The 15,570-nt window shown below is 35.1% G+C and overlaps 3 protein-coding genes, 2 long non-coding RNA genes and 1 other non-coding gene across 14 annotated transcripts; 2 read left to right on the forward strand and 4 right to left on the reverse strand.

Annotated features, from left to right (window-relative positions):
* Positions 1–1,112: 1,112 nt before the first annotated feature.
* On the reverse strand, positions 1,113–1,418 carry AT5G02045. Its single transcript, NR_142567.1, has one exon. It is a non-coding gene; the product is annotated as an other RNA (long non-coding RNA).
* On the forward strand, positions 1,348–3,639 carry JAZ10 (jasmonate-zim-domain protein 10). Of its 7 annotated transcripts, none has more exons than NM_203047.3 (5): positions 1,348–1,674; positions 1,752–1,917; positions 2,029–2,246; positions 2,497–2,607; positions 3,025–3,639. In NM_203047.3, the coding sequence occupies exons 1-4, from the start codon at positions 1,563–1,565 to the stop codon at positions 2,556–2,558; spliced, it is 558 nt and encodes a 185-aa protein (NP_974776.1). In that variant the 5' UTR covers positions 1,348–1,562; the 3' UTR covers positions 2,559–2,607; positions 3,025–3,639. The 7 variants fall into 7 exon arrangements, with proteins under 7 accessions (NP_974776.1, NP_568287.1, NP_974775.1 ...); NM_121325.3 differs by having other exon boundaries at positions 2,497–2,554; NM_001161241.2 differs by having other exon boundaries at positions 1,390–1,674; positions 2,029–2,191; positions 2,497–2,554; positions 3,025–3,554.
* Positions 3,640–4,443: 804 nt separating this feature from the next.
* Positions 4,444–4,883, reverse strand: AT5G02055. Its single transcript, NR_142568.1, has one exon. It is a non-coding gene; the product is annotated as an other RNA (long non-coding RNA).
* Positions 4,565–4,647, reverse strand: AT5G13225. The gene has a single exon (NR_143262.1). It is a non-coding gene; the product is annotated as a snoRNA (small nucleolar RNA).
* A 190-nt stretch (positions 4,884–5,073) lies between the features above and the next one.
* On the forward strand, positions 5,074–7,544 carry AT5G13230 (Tetratricopeptide repeat (TPR)-like superfamily protein; the record flags this gene model as incomplete). Its single annotated transcript, NM_121326.2, has 1 exon — positions 5,074–7,544. Exon 1 carries the CDS (start codon positions 5,076–5,078, stop codon positions 7,542–7,544), a length of 2,469 nt encoding a protein of 822 aa, NP_196827.1. The 5' UTR covers positions 5,074–5,075.
* A 22-nt stretch (positions 7,545–7,566) lies between these two features.
* Positions 7,567–10,279, reverse strand: AT5G13240 (transcription regulator). 3 transcript variants are annotated; one of them, NM_121327.4, is made up of 11 exons: positions 10,098–10,279; positions 9,683–9,763; positions 9,504–9,574; positions 9,363–9,412; positions 9,147–9,220; positions 8,991–9,053; positions 8,587–8,674; positions 8,327–8,389; positions 8,169–8,248; positions 7,996–8,067; positions 7,567–7,904 (listed from the first exon to the last, which is right to left on the reverse strand). In NM_121327.4, exons 2-11 carry the CDS (start codon positions 9,712–9,714, stop codon positions 7,823–7,825), a joined length of 675 nt encoding a protein of 224 aa, NP_196828.2. In that variant the 5' UTR covers positions 9,715–9,763; positions 10,098–10,279; the 3' UTR covers positions 7,567–7,822. The 3 variants fall into 3 exon arrangements, with proteins under 3 accessions (NP_196828.2, NP_001330652.1, NP_001330651.1); NM_001343264.1 differs by lacking the exon at positions 10,098–10,279 and adding an exon at positions 9,888–10,095; NM_001343263.1 differs by having other exon boundaries at positions 7,567–8,067.
* Positions 10,280–15,570: the final 5,291 nt, after the last annotated feature.

A 15,570-nucleotide genomic window follows, 5' to 3' on the forward strand; every position in this document is an offset into this window, starting at 1 on the left:
TTATCGAGAAGTGCACCTTAGCCTAGTGAATAATGATATGTATTGACATTAACTACTACTACTACAGCTCCCAACACGTGAAAGACATGCATCTAACTCTTTCACTTTCGGTTGCCAAGAAAAAAAAAAAAAAAAAACTTTCACTTTCGGCATCAAATATATACTACTAAAAAAGTTTTTTATACGTAATTCTTTTTTAATATTTGATTAGTTCAGAATATTAATTAAAAAAATTACTTTTCGTAATCACTACATTTTGTAGTTATATGATTTTTAATTTAAAATAGTAAAAAGGAGAAATGTAACTAATTAAGCTAACATGCGCGCGATAGAATAAGGTGAAGTTTAAATTTGAGCACAAGATAGAAAATTGAGGTCAATTTAATTCGGAAGTGGTTCAAGGTATATTTTCACAAGAAAGAAAAACGTGAGTTCATTGAATCCCTCTATAACTTTACTTGAGAACAATGTAATAATATGTAAATCTGTTAGGAAACGAGCAGCCACATATGCTTTAAACAAGAGAACAAGAAAAAGAGCGGCCACATGTGAAAAAAAAACACCAGCCAAAATGTGAAACTAAGAAAAGAAAAGAAAAACCATCGACATCGTCCAAAGGATCGACCCGTCTTTTCTGGTTTGGCAGAAAACAAACTTCCAAGTTCCGACTTGACCTAGTCTTTATGCATCTGCAGTGGTGTTTTCTTTAAATCTTTTTTTGAATGGATTTGAAAATCTTATTTTTTCTTCTTCTTTCAAAACACTAACTGTGAATCACCACCAACATTTTATTGTTCTAAAATCCCTATTTGTATGTTTTATTGGTTACTTTCCCAAATATGATGAAAGTTTATTGGTGTACTTTAGTTTAGAAATGTAAGAAATTTCAGTTGTATTATTAGGTCAACCAAATATTATTCTTGAATAGTAATGTCAAATTTTGTTTATATTGAAAAATCAATAAGACTGATATCTACTAAATGTGATTTGCTATACTAGTAGAGCTAGTAGTAGCAAGATTAAAATTCATATTAAGAAAAAATGGAAAAGAAAAACATGTTTCGAGAAAAATATACAGATCAGAGACTAGAGTAGAAAACAAATATAATGTCAGAAGAACCCAATGTGACGAACAGTAACAGAAACATGTTACCAAATTTTTGAAGATATATTTTTATAAAACATTACAATGTTCATTGGACTTCCGTTATTTCCGGATATAAAATATCTTCTTTCTGCGTAGCAAGCAATTACATTACATTAGGTATATTAAGAATTTAAACATGTGTTTTGAATCATTAAATTAATTAGATAAGTAAGAGAAGAGGTTGGGAGCCTAATAAAAACAAAACAAAAAGGAAAAAGTGGATAGGTTGCCAATTGTGCCGAAAAGAAAGAGAAAGCATGAACCTCGTGCGTTAAATAAGTATCAGAGACATACTACATTTTAAAAACTCTCACATGAGAAATCAGAATCCGTTATTATTCCTCCATTTATTCATCTCAAAACCCATATCTCTCTGTCTTGATCTCTCTCTCACTTTCTAATAAGATCAAAGAAGATGTCGAAAGCTACCATAGAACTCGATTTCCTCGGACTTGAGAAGAAACAAACCAACAACGCTCCTAAGCCTAAGTTCCAGAAATTTCTCGATCGCCGTCGTAGTTTCCGAGGTTCGTTTGGTTTTTAGTCGCTCTCTCTTTTTTTTTTCTTGCGATAAATCGAATTTATTCATATGGAACTCCTGCAGATATTCAAGGTGCGATTTCGAAAATCGATCCGGAGATTATCAAATCGCTGTTAGCTTCCACTGGAAACAATTCCGATTCATCGGCTAAATCTCGTTCGGTTCCGTCTACTCCGAGGGAAGATCAGCCTCAGATCCCGATTTCTCCGGTCCACGCGTCTCTCGCCAGGTATTTTTGTCTTTCCGGTAAAGTTTTTTTTTTCTTTCTAACTTTTTTGGCGCTACCAGAAAAGACGAAAAAATTTGAAATTCAAATTTTCAAAACATTCATTTTCCTCAGGTCTAGTACCGAACTCGTTTCGGGAACTGTTCCTATGACGATTTTCTACAATGGAAGTGTTTCAGTTTTCCAAGTGTCTCGTAACAAAGCTGGTGAAATTATGAAGGTCGCTAATGAAGCAGCATCTAAGAAAGACGAGTCGTCGATGGAGACAGATCTTTCGGTAATTCTTCCGACCACTCTAAGACCAAAGCTCTTTGGCCAGAATCTAGAAGGAGGTTAGTATAATAAAAATAAAAATCACTTAGTGCTGGATTCTTCTAGAATTTTAGTTACATATTATTGCATGTAGAGATCTAAGAAGAGTTTGTTGTTAGAGAGGAATTGGTTGCTAATTAGTTTGGAATTAGATATCAAAGAGTTAAAGACTATAGTTTATGTCTATACGTATTAATATACGTTATTAATAAAAGTATAAACATGTTGTTTAATTTCTGATAAGAAACTGGTTTATGCGTGTGTATGCAGATCTTCCCATCGCAAGGAGAAAGTCACTGCAACGTTTTCTCGAGAAGCGCAAGGAGAGGTAATGATTCTTCAACAATCCAAGGATTTTTACCCCCAAATAATTAAAGAAAGGTTTTTATTTTTCTCTCTCTCGACCTTTTTTTTACTATAAGTTATTTAAGATAGTAATTATGGGTCCTGCCTCTTTTACTCTCACATACAACTTAAGATTCAACTAGTTTTGTTCAACAACGCACATGCTTATACGTAGATAGATAATGGAGATCAGTAGTAATATCGGTATACGTAGGTTACTATTGTAATGGAACTTTTAAAAAGCGCGTTGACTTTGAGTCTTTGACTCTAGTTCTGTTTGCTACACCGACAAGTTATATTTTTCAAAATGATGAGAAAACGAGGAGAAACACCGGAAAAAAATTTGAACTTTTACTTTTATCAGACCATACGGCCAAAGAAAGATCTGTATATTATATAAGTTATCACAAAACGCGGTTTCACATTTTCTTTTTCGTCTTGTTGTGTTTGCAGATTAGTATCAACATCTCCTTACTATCCGACATCGGCCTAAACGATCTCTTTTTAGATTGGGACATGGACCAAATTTGTCTTTTTCAATCGGAAGACATCCATGTTCGTTTTTGGATTTGGCTTATTTCCAATCTTCTTTTGAAGCCTTCTTCGTCGTTGCTAAATCGTATACTATTCACGACAAACGTTTTTAGGAGATTACGTTACCTACTAAGATTATATATATTGGTTTGTTTTTAAAAATGTCTATTATCTTTATTGTCATTGATAGCTTGATTTAAGAAGCTCTCTCTTATCCCGTGACCTTCTACTTTTGTTTTATTTTTTAGTATATGGTAAAGAAAATTATAACACGCCTCTTTTAGCTTCTCATGAAGCTTCCGTATCAGAGTATTATTAAAGGAAATGTGGCCATTCATCTTTGATTATATTGGTTGGTCTCTAGCTTGGGTTGTCCTAATTGTTATAATGGAAAACAGTTTAAGAAACACGTGAGTATTAGTTATATAATACTATCAAGTCTACCCGACTAATTGTGTCTTTATGTCAAAAGTCTTTTAACATGAGTTTGGTGGAATTTGTACATTGGAATGAAGATGAAAAGAAGTGGTAAAGTGAACGTACTTTGTGTGGCTTCTTTTAGACAATTACCCCTTTCATTGAATAGTATCCATCACTAGTACTAACAAAAAAGGGATGGCTGGTCCGGATTTAAGAAACAAAAACCACACAACCATTCACTGCGTCTTCTTTATCATTGAAACCAAGATACTGTAGCTTATTGATATGAAATAAATACCACCATGTGCATACGTGAGAGTTTTTTTATTACATGTAGTTTCTTAAAAATGTTTTCGTGTCTCTTTAAGTTGTGTCAAGTAAATTGCTTCTCATTTAATCTACTGCGATGACATAAACTTAGTTTGCACATTGCAATGGCTAATGAGAGTACTAAACTTACATCATGTTGTTTAAGCTTTGAAGATGGAATACCGTATATCAAGTTTTAATTAGTAGCTCTGATTCAGATGTTTGGTTTAGATTCAGATTCAGATTAGTCAAGTGTTTGGCTTTGGTCAAGTTGACTGCATAAGCCAATCCTAATATCTTTGATTCATCACGAGTAATTCAAATTAATTATTTGATTCGATTTGGTCCAACACCAACAGTTTATCCTGTTCGTCTGGAAAAAATCTAATATATCAACCAGCTATTTACATAGCATTCGGCCAAATCATTCCAATAGAATGAAACATCCTATATCAATCAACAGATCGAGAAAATGAATGTCCAAAAACAAAACCTGTACTAACTGATTCACATCAGTTTGGAAACAAACTTAAGAAACAGGAATACTTAATTTGAGGAAAATCCTTGTAAATTTGATTATAAAAAAAATTACTTGCTAGATGGCAATACAATCTGCGGAACTGAGAGATTTCATAACCCAAAAAAAAAGGAAATTGCATAATTTAAAATTCACCATTATCAGTTTTGAGCAAACAAAACAGAAGTTAGAAAAGAGATTGACGAATCGGGACATCAGTTTTAAAAAGCTCGATTTATATAATCCGCATGAGTTATAGGAAAGCACCGTTGTAGTGCAAAATATTCATCATCTGCTCCGATTCGTTCAATCAATTTTTTCAGTTGAAATTAAGATTCAGAAAAACAAGAGGAAAACTAAACACCAACTTCAAAACAAATTCTAGCAATCCTAGCTTAGAAATTCAGATCTTAAACATGGAATAACAAATAACGAAGAGTATTGAGAAGGAGAGCTAACGAAACGAATCTGAGTCTGTTGGGTCATCACAGCTACAGCCCTCTTTTATAGGGTGAAGCCTTTAGACTCAGAGAAACCCTAGTTTTGAATTTGGTTATCGAATCTGGGCCACATGGGTCACACTATTACACATTATTGGGCCGGCCCATATCTCTTTAAATTTGGTTTATCCAGAATCATTCGATCTCAGTTGGGAAAAACCGGTTTTGAATAAACCGGATTGGACACTACTCCACTACTTGTCTCCACTCTGCTCGTAATCCGCATGATCGTGTTCATGAGAATAATTCATGTTGCGCAGACTCGCAGATTGATGATCCGATGCAATCGCATTCGACAATGTGGGTTTTCTGTGAAAACTGCGGCATTGGATTTAGAATCGTCGGATTCGATAATCCCAGGCTTAGACTCTCATGCTTACGGTGCAATGCTCCGTCGCTGCATTCAGAAGAACGACCCAATTTCAGCAAAGGCTATTCATTGCGACATCTTGAAGAAAGGAAGCTGCTTAGACCTTTTCGCCACAAACATTCTACTCAACGCTTATGTGAAAGCTGGCTTTGACAAAGATGCGTTAAACCTGTTCGACGAAATGCCTGAGAGAAATAATGTCTCTTTTGTTACTCTTGCGCAAGGGTATGCGTGTCAAGATCCCATTGGTTTGTATTCCAGGTTGCATCGAGAGGGTCATGAGCTTAATCCACACGTCTTCACTTCTTTCTTGAAGTTGTTTGTTAGTTTGGACAAAGCTGAGATTTGTCCATGGTTGCATTCTCCTATCGTTAAGCTCGGTTATGATTCTAATGCTTTTGTTGGAGCTGCGCTTATTAATGCTTACTCTGTCTGTGGTTCTGTTGATAGTGCAAGAACTGTTTTTGAAGGGATTTTGTGCAAAGACATTGTTGTTTGGGCAGGAATTGTATCTTGCTATGTAGAAAATGGATATTTCGAGGATTCTCTTAAGCTGCTATCTTGTATGAGGATGGCTGGTTTCATGCCCAACAACTACACCTTTGACACGGCGCTTAAGGCTAGTATTGGGCTAGGCGCATTTGATTTCGCGAAAGGTGTTCATGGCCAAATCTTAAAAACATGTTATGTGTTGGATCCTCGTGTGGGTGTTGGTTTGCTTCAGTTGTATACACAACTCGGAGACATGTCTGATGCTTTCAAAGTGTTTAATGAGATGCCAAAGAATGATGTGGTACCTTGGAGTTTTATGATTGCTCGTTTTTGTCAAAACGGTTTCTGCAACGAGGCGGTTGATCTTTTTATTCGAATGAGGGAAGCTTTTGTTGTCCCTAACGAGTTTACTTTAAGCAGTATTTTGAATGGCTGTGCCATCGGAAAGTGTTCTGGCTTAGGTGAGCAACTCCATGGTCTTGTAGTCAAAGTTGGCTTTGATTTGGATATCTATGTCTCAAATGCTCTTATTGATGTATATGCCAAATGTGAGAAAATGGATACCGCTGTGAAGTTATTTGCTGAGTTATCAAGTAAAAATGAGGTAAGCTGGAACACAGTCATTGTCGGGTATGAGAATCTAGGCGAAGGAGGAAAAGCGTTCAGCATGTTTCGTGAAGCGCTCAGAAATCAGGTGTCGGTAACTGAAGTAACTTTCTCAAGTGCTCTTGGAGCTTGTGCTTCATTGGCGAGCATGGACCTCGGTGTCCAAGTTCATGGACTGGCGATAAAAACCAATAATGCCAAAAAAGTTGCAGTGAGTAACTCATTGATAGATATGTATGCAAAATGTGGTGATATCAAATTCGCACAATCGGTGTTCAACGAGATGGAAACGATAGATGTCGCTTCATGGAATGCGTTGATCTCAGGCTATTCCACACATGGACTGGGTAGACAGGCATTGAGAATCCTCGACATTATGAAGGATAGAGATTGCAAGCCAAATGGTTTAACATTTCTTGGTGTTCTTTCTGGATGCAGCAATGCAGGATTAATAGATCAAGGTCAAGAATGTTTTGAATCAATGATTCGTGATCATGGTATTGAACCATGTTTGGAACATTATACGTGTATGGTCAGGCTTTTGGGAAGATCAGGGCAGCTTGACAAAGCAATGAAGCTGATTGAAGGGATTCCATATGAGCCTAGCGTTATGATCTGGAGGGCAATGCTTAGTGCCTCTATGAATCAGAACAATGAAGAGTTTGCAAGGAGATCGGCAGAGGAAATACTAAAGATCAATCCAAAGGACGAGGCGACATATGTTCTGGTATCAAACATGTACGCAGGTGCAAAACAATGGGCAAACGTAGCTTCCATTAGGAAAAGCATGAAGGAAATGGGTGTCAAGAAGGAACCTGGTTTAAGTTGGATAGAACATCAAGGTGATGTGCATTACTTCAGTGTGGGGTTATCAGATCATCCGGATATGAAGCTCATAAATGGAATGTTGGAATGGCTTAACATGAAAGCAACTCGAGCTGGTTACGTTCCTGATCGGAATGCGGTCCTGCTCGATATGGATGATGAAGAAAAGGATAAGAGATTGTGGGTTCATAGCGAGAGGTTGGCTTTGGCGTATGGGCTTGTTCGAATGCCATCATCAAGAAATCGCATACTGATCATGAAGAATCTACGGATATGTTCAGATTGCCACAGTGCTATGAAAGTGATTTCAAGTATCGTACAGCGAGATCTGGTTATAAGAGATATGAACCGGTTCCATCATTTTCATGCAGGAGTCTGCTCTTGCGGCGACCACTGGTGAATGGTAACTGACTACGTACATAAACACAAAATCTCAACTTTTTTTCTCTTCAGTTGAATTTAGGTACATTAGATTACGACAATGCCTGATAAGTATTTGCACATGACATAGTACAGAGTATTATTAGTAGTCACGTCAACTACACAGATAAAGGAAAGCGAAGAGCTTAACCTTGGACTTCGACTCGGACTCATACAAGCCTAGAGACTAGAGATCACACATAGTCACATAGATACAGGTTTCCACAGAATATGTGACTCAGCATAACGATACAGAGATCACATATCCATGTCGGCAAAGATCTCTTCATCCTCTTCATATGGAGGACTGTCAGTGAGAAATGCATCATTTGCCAGGTTACTGCAACAAAACATTTTTCGAGTTGGAAGTACTTTTTAAGAAGAAGACAGTGAGAGAGAAAGACAACTTGGTAGGATGACAATCATCTAACCTCGTGCAGGAGAAACGAAAACCCGCAACGCGCTTCAGTTTTCGGTTGTAGAATAAGAAACAGAAAGACCATCTGGATGTGAACCAAAAGAAAAAGAAAGCAGCCTTTTAGTTGACAGTCAGGCTAGGATCTCTGAATAGGCTTTTAGAAAAAAGAAAGTTGTTGTAACTCACATTGCTCCTTCCTCGAGGAAAGGATCAGCATTAGGATTTGGATTGTAAACATATATCTCACATTCAGCTAGTTTTACGACCTGTATCACATTTGCATGATTTAGTTCTTTCCATTACACTTGCCCAGGTTCTAAGATTCCTTATTACAGGGAACTTACCTCATCAAGAGCCTTGTAGATCACCTCAAGAAGGGAACCATCCTCATTCCTCTCAGTCCATTCCTATAGAGTAATTAGGAGAATACATATATTCTACATAAGCTTATGTGCATCACAATCCATTACATTATCGTCCTTTAAAGAAACTTGATGGAACATCGAATCGGATTGTTGAAGAAGGGTGAAAGTGATTCTCCCTTGCAAAAACAAGCTTTTTCTAGTTTCCATCCAAACAGAAAATAATTAACACTTAAGAGTACCTTAGAAGCTTCAAACATATAGTTGTTAAAAATCTGCTTAAAGGTGTCCCAGCTTTCCTCCGAGAAAAACTGATGTGCTTTGACAGCGCTGGAAACGAGAAAATAGAAAGAAAAAAAATGCGATGGTGATAGAGTTATATACATGGACGTAGTTCAATCAAACACTTGAGACACAACAAGTTTGTTTTAGATTTTGGGAAATGGAGAGAATTGAACTCTCAGCTTCTACAGTTCAATGAACCGTTGGTCAAACCTTATGACAACACTCCCAGACATATTTAAAGGGGGGATTATATAGCGGGTTGCCATATCGCCCAAGAAGCTGACAATGACATTACCCATAATCCCCCCCTTCATAAAAGGAAACATAGTTTTCCCTTCAGGTTTACAACACACACAATTACCTGAAATCGTAGTCCGGATACATTTGATAGAGCGTAAGAACCAAGTAGATCAAAGCCTTTCGACTGAAATAAGCACCCAGATATAAGACGTTAAGACGTATAAATATCATTTAAAAAAGGGGTCAAAAAGAAAAACTCTGTAACTTAAACTCTTACCTTGATCTGCTTAACAAGAGATCAACGGGTGAAGAAGAGTCGGTGTCAGAAGATTTCCCAAGATAATCAAGCATCTGAGTTCAAGGGAGAGGAGCAACAATAGATAAAACAACTAGGTCAACGCAAGCAGCAACTGTACACATTCAATGATTCAAGTCCAAAACACATGCTTGATTGCAATTATTAGATGCAAGTCAATTGCAATCAAATGAATACCTCATTCTCCAAACTAAGAGACAATCTTTTATCACTTCCTGCATGTTTGCCTATCAAAAACAAAAACAAAAAGCTTTAGCTTGTTTTCCTTGTAGCCCAGAACAATAATTGATAGAGAGAACACAAACAGGTGCTTCTTACAAGAATAAGCTTCCAAGCAACCTTTGATAGTCCTTTCCCCGAGATTAAGATGACCCAGAAAAACATTCAATCTGGAAGCAAAGGTTTTCAATATCATATAAATATTCCAACATAGGAAAAATCTGATTCTCATAATTCACAAAAAACTAGAAATAACTCAAAAAAAAAGAAGGTTTAACCTGTCTAGGTTAGTGTACTCCAAGAACTTCATGATAGCAGCGGCTAGATCCTCCAGAAAGATGCGATAAACAATGATAAACCTAAGAATTTTAGACAGAGCAGATAATTTCAGCTTATGCAAAATTATCACAGATCTAGCTGAAACTAAAGTTTGAAGTTAAACAAGTCCAAAATCTGTATAAGAGCATAATTGAAGAACCAGACCATAATAACATGAAGAACACCAAATGAATGCCTCGATTTCGAAACCCTAAATTCAACTAAAAATGTAAAATACGAGACGCGAAAGTGAAATATATAGACTCTCGACTACAAAAAAAACCAGATATATAACCGAAAATTTGAATAAAAACGGTAATAGAATTGGAATTCGAAATACCCTGTAATTGCTAGACACTAGAGAGAAACGATTACCTGAAAAAACGATGGTGGAAGGAAAAGGCGTAAATTGCTCCGCTTGTGTTTTTCTCTTTCTATTACGAGGCTAAGATCTCCCACGTGCGAAAGATCCGTATATGCTTTGTGGACAGCGAAGCATCTGAATCTCAATGATGAACTGCGTGCCGTTTCCATGATATTACATGGGCCGTCTGAAATTGGGTCGTTAATTTCCAAAATTTGTATTTCTTTGAACCGATTCAGTAACAAAACTTGGTAAAGAGTTTCTCCCAAGAAAATAAATTCGTTATATTGTTAGATAGGTAAACACGAGATTCATGTTGTATACCTTCGAAATTAATTGATTTATCCAAACTGGACGGCATTACATGATGGCCTCAATTCAGGTGGACCACGTTAACGTATTAATAAACCATAATACTTTTTGTAAGATTTTCTTATTTTGTTTTCACTTATCAAATCAGTGGCATTGATTTTATTTTGTGGGTTTGATTTGAATGTTATGGCATTAGGTTTTTTCGTACTTAAACCTACTTAGATATTGTCTAAAGGTAAAACTTCAAAGACATGAGCATGAGCAATAAGACGAGTTAGGATTTCATTTGAAATGAAAATTCTATTGGTATTCGTGATTTTGTAACAATTAATTATTTTCATTTCAATATCTTGCTATTCGAATTTACACTTTCTGGTTTGACCTAAAATTAATTTATTATCTAGCTTATTTTGGACTTTAATTTAACCGTGTGATTCTGAACTTTGTTTCGGGTTTAGGAACGGAAAAAGTGAGACCATGTTTCAGTCGAAACCAATTTACCACCTTGAACGAAGGCTTACATATTTTTAGTTTTATATTTTTTATAATCTGAGCATTTTCTTGGAGTAGAAAACAAAATAACGTGTACTGGAAAAGCAAGATATGTATCAAATTTAAAATAGGATGGAAGTGGCAGATGGTCATGATTGCGATTCTGGATGGACACTCTCTGTGTTATAGGCTCCATGCGAAAACAACAACCAAAGAATAATTTTAGCTTATGGTTTTCTGTCTTAGTTCGTTTCTTGTCTTTTATGTCTTCCAAATATTCTCTCTGTATATATATTATATAAAACAAAATAAAAAGATACTTAAGACATTATAGGGTAAGTCATTGTAAAAAAATAGACGGCATCCAATGATATGCAAACCATGAATTGTCGAAAAGATAAGTATAAAAATTGGACCAAAATAATGATTTATTTCAGTGCAATTTTGAGTTACCATATCCAACTTTAGACATGAAAAAATATATGTAAATACTATCAATGTTGCTATTATATGAATATCATCGTCAACAATTTACCGTTGTAGCAGAGGGTTAATTAGCTAAAGGAGCCACTAAGGTAGCAGCAGAAGCTACGGCAAGATCTCTTTGGAAGTCACAATTCATAATTACTCGGGTTAATTTTCTATTTTGGTTGTCTCCTCTTTATAATTTTGTATGTGGGAGGTTTTGTGTTTTACATGAGCATTACAACAAATATTTGAGTCCATTTGTGTAACCATTTTTCATCCTTTTAGTAATAAATTTATCAAAAGAAAAAATGTATTGTTAAACAAATATCAACGAAGTGAACACAACAGTATGCATATTGTTGGTTTGTTGTTGTTTGACGAATTACCATGACTTAGCCACATCATATACATATGACATTTCTAGTGCTTTGATTTGATTGTTCACTTATTTAGGCAGTCATTATTTGTAAACGTATACATGTGTGTGTGTGTGTGGTTCAGCATAATATAATAACAAGAGAAATTAAAATAGAAAATATTGCGATCAACTTTAATCTACATATGTCAGAGAATGAATATATACCTAATTTAGTGGAGTTTTGTATAGATAAAAAAAAAGAGAGAGAGAGAGAATCCCGCGTGGGCCGCAACTTAAAAACATGAAAAATACTTGGAATCAAAAGAAGTAAGTTGATACAGAAATTTGATTTGACCATTGAACGAGAGAGTTGATAATATTCTATGAATGCACATGTATCGGTGTATCTCTCTATGTATTTAAGTTGTAAAGTAGAATATATTCGTTAAGACGTGAAGAGGAAAGAGGTGGTTGTAAATAAAGGGGACATGCAATGCAGAAAGAGAGAGAAAGTTTTGTTTCTTTTACAACATTGGAATGATAACTCTTCCACTCAACTTCACAATATGCCTCAAAATTTACTTGTCCCAATAAGCCTGCCTAAAGGCACCTTTCTTCCAATATGCATGTCCAAATTTATACATAAAACAACAAATACTCGCATAAAAAATTTGATGATCAAGCGATCGATACTGTTACGTCTACGGCTATATATATATTTTTTTCATATGTGGACTACAATGTATACAAAAAATGTGTAACCCTTTTTTGTCATGTATAAAGATTTGTTTCCAACTCGGTTGTTATGTCAAATTGTAATTTTGCAAATTTGGTGACAATTAATTACAAACATCAACTCCGCATCCCAACTCATGTATTGATCAATTTAGCAAAACAAACATCATTTTGAGTAAAAATCTTTATCCAACCTTAGGATCATGATGTACAAACGATCGATCACTTAGCCAACTCTTTTTCTCATTTCTGTTTTCAGTAAATGATCTTGGAAATAAACAAAAGGAATCTTTGCTTTATTTGTATCTGAGATTTTGTCTTTTCCCTTACTTGGCCCCATGAATATTATTTCTTAGTACACACGTATACATATTGTTATGTATATATTAGTGATTTAGTTCTAAGTTCAAAAGTTTATTGGAATAGATATAGTCTGCAACATTAGCTAACATTTTTCTACGGTTCTACCATCTACTACAAAGTATAACTTCACTCTAATGTATGGAAAATAAAATAATTAAATGGCATAGTCACGTAAGCGAAAAAAAAAATGAACAACCCATTCAAAAATGAAATAAAATCAAAGAGTTATTGTTTGTGTAGACATCCAAGCTCAAACAGTTTTACATAATTCTATTTTGGTGTATCGTTCCTTTATAGTAACAGGACTTTGATGTTATCATTTTAAAACCTTTTGTTTTCAAACACAAAAGGGATAAAGCTTTTTTGTGGTTTGATTCAAAGGCTAAGTCATTTCATGCCCCATGCAATGTCACCAAAGGCCACGCCTCTCAACCTTTTCATTCCCCTTTTCCACCAAAAGCTGATTCTCTCCCTCTCTTTGCATGTATATATATGTCCTCTTGATGTAATACACTGTTCTTTATTGACCATGCACTAATGTTGATATCTAAGAGTGTCTTGAAGAAATATTTCTTATTAGAAAAGCTGAAATGTGCATACTGGCAACAAGGGAAACATTCAAAACTAATTGAGGTGGAAAAACTGTTAAGTCTTTATGATCATATCATACTATCCATCTCAAATGTGATATGGGTCTACGGTCTACCTCAATTGTTTGTATATACTTTTACGTTTACATTTAGTGTGTAATTGTTTCAGATAAACCCAAATTTTCACCACATTTAAAACAAATTTTCTTAACCTGATTTTTTACTTGGGAGAGTCAGCTTGGCCGAGTCACTCGTACTAGATTTGCCAAAAACACTATTCTTAACCTAACTTTTCTATTCGAAAAAATCTTTTTAAGATCTAAAGAACGCTTAGAACTTATAGAGGTACATCTTGAAACACTTTCTAGCTAGCCAATATAAAGATATTTCCAAGCTAGAAGGAGTGGAAAATGAGGTGAAGATACTAAGACATCTTTTAGAAACTCGTTCTGCTGTTTTGTTTTTTGTTTCCTATTCTTATGTTTTTTTTTTCTTCTTTTAAATGATGTTATTGTTTTTACTAGGGGATATATGATCACTAGTAAGGGCTTGCTATGATACGATCTATACTTATTTAGAGTGTGATCAACTATCTCATTGAACTGTGATATGAGCTTTTATTCTAGTTTGACTGATGCCTTGTTGAGGATTTAAGTAGGATAAAGTTTCTTAATGAACACCAATGTGATTGGGATATAAACAATAGTGGACCAAACAAAGGTTGAAGATCATCTATGAGCAGTTGGAGAATCCATTTGAATATTAATCATCATTACCACATGAGTTTCCACCAGAGAGGTCCCCTTATTCATATAACTCTTCTAATATTAATTGCACATTTTGATCAGCTAGCCAGAGTCAAAGTTCTAGATATATATATTGGAGAACCAACCTAATCGACCGTTTTTATACATGCATGATGAAATGAGAGACGTACGCACTTGCTCCTCAAGTCCCTTTACATCCCCAACTCGTACGAACTACTCCAAATGTTCTTTTTACTACTATCAGATTTTGAGCTCTAGCCTTAAAGCCACAGAGAATGAACGATGAGATGTCTTGTAGTACTTGAGACCATTCAGAATGAGCTGAAGTCTTCACTTTACTTTTGTGTCTTAACTTCGATAGATTAGACAATCTTGTTAACTTCTGAGAGAGGGTCTCTCACACTTAACATTTTCTAGCCACTTAGTTCAACAATGTTGCACTATCAACACGAGGTCATTTGGAGCAGATTGGGATATAAATTGGTTTTCCTATTTTATTAGGAAATGTACTAGCTCAAGATTGTTGGGGAGCACATGCTTCTTAATAGAAGTACAATTCCATGAGAAACCAATGTCTCTCAAAGCATCACAAGTCTGTATGTTTTGCTGTATGATCTCGGGAAATGAGCTTTTAACCCAAAACATCATCATTTTCGGTGCATGCCAAACTCCTTCAAGTGTCTTTTTTTTTTTAATTCTTTAATCAGTGACTTAAATATTCATAGTTTTCATTTAGGAATAATTAAGTATTAGTCTTGGGATTATTAAACACTTCATATCTAAATAATTGAAATTTGACAGGTCTAATGTCATCATGCCTCGCACTCCACTCGTCTCGTTTTCTGGCTTTACTGATAAACCCAGCTTTTATTTAATTTTAACCGAGAAATACCCAAAACAAACATATTTAGAAAGGGGAAGTTCTTTATCTGTTTAAAGACAACACACATTAGAAAAGAAAAAAAAAATTGAACTTCAGAAAAACGTAATATGCATATATAATTTGACTCGGTCAACTTATTGAAAGTACGTCAAATCAAACAAATCATGGAACTAAAATGAAAATCCGAAGTTATAAAATGGTACTCCGGTCCTCAATTTTATATATATATTTCAATGTATATCTCTTATCATTACAACTAATATATTTTCAAGTTTCTAACAAAATCATGGGAGACGGAAAATAAAAATTATATCACGTTTATACAACAGATTACATATATAAGTCTGTACGTAGTTCCTGTCATGTAATATTACGTTGAAAAGATGTTCGAAATATCTGAAAACTTTCGTTGGCTTGTTGACGCAGGAAAATTACTTGTTATATTCGATTTTAGATTATTGCGGGTCGGGTCCTCCATGCAGCTGGATTGGTTCATTATTAACAATTATCTATGTA

Source organism: Arabidopsis thaliana, chromosome 5 (genome assembly GCF_000001735.4).
Source record: "Arabidopsis thaliana chromosome 5, partial sequence".
Classification (NCBI taxonomy): domain Eukaryota; kingdom Viridiplantae; phylum Streptophyta; class Magnoliopsida; order Brassicales; family Brassicaceae; genus Arabidopsis; species Arabidopsis thaliana.

What these genes read in the sequence shown, in the direction of transcription:
- AT5G13240 (NM_001343264.1), bottom strand. An exon ending in TCTACAAGGCTCTTGATGAG is followed by an intron (nt 8,249 to 8,326) that starts GTAAGTTCCCTG and finishes AATGTGATACAG; the next exon opens with GTCGTAAAACTAGCTGAATG. An exon ending in TTTCGTTTCTCCTGCACGAG is followed by an intron (nt 7,905 to 7,995) that starts GTTAGATGATTG and finishes GTTTTGTTGCAG; the next exon opens with TAACCTGGCAAATGATGCAT.
- JAZ10 (NM_001343262.1), top strand. Translation starts at nt 1,563, where the DNA reads ATGTCGAAAGCTACCATAGAACTCGATTTCCTCGGACTTGAGAAGAAA. An exon ending in TCGCCGTCGTAGTTTCCGAG is followed by an intron (nt 1,675 to 1,751) that starts GTTCGTTTGGTT and finishes GAACTCCTGCAG; the next exon opens with ATATTCAAGGTGCGATTTCG. An exon ending in TGGCCAGAATCTAGAAGGAG is followed by an intron (nt 2,247 to 2,496) that starts GTTAGTATAATA and finishes GTGTGTATGCAG; the next exon opens with ATCTTCCCATCGCAAGGAGA.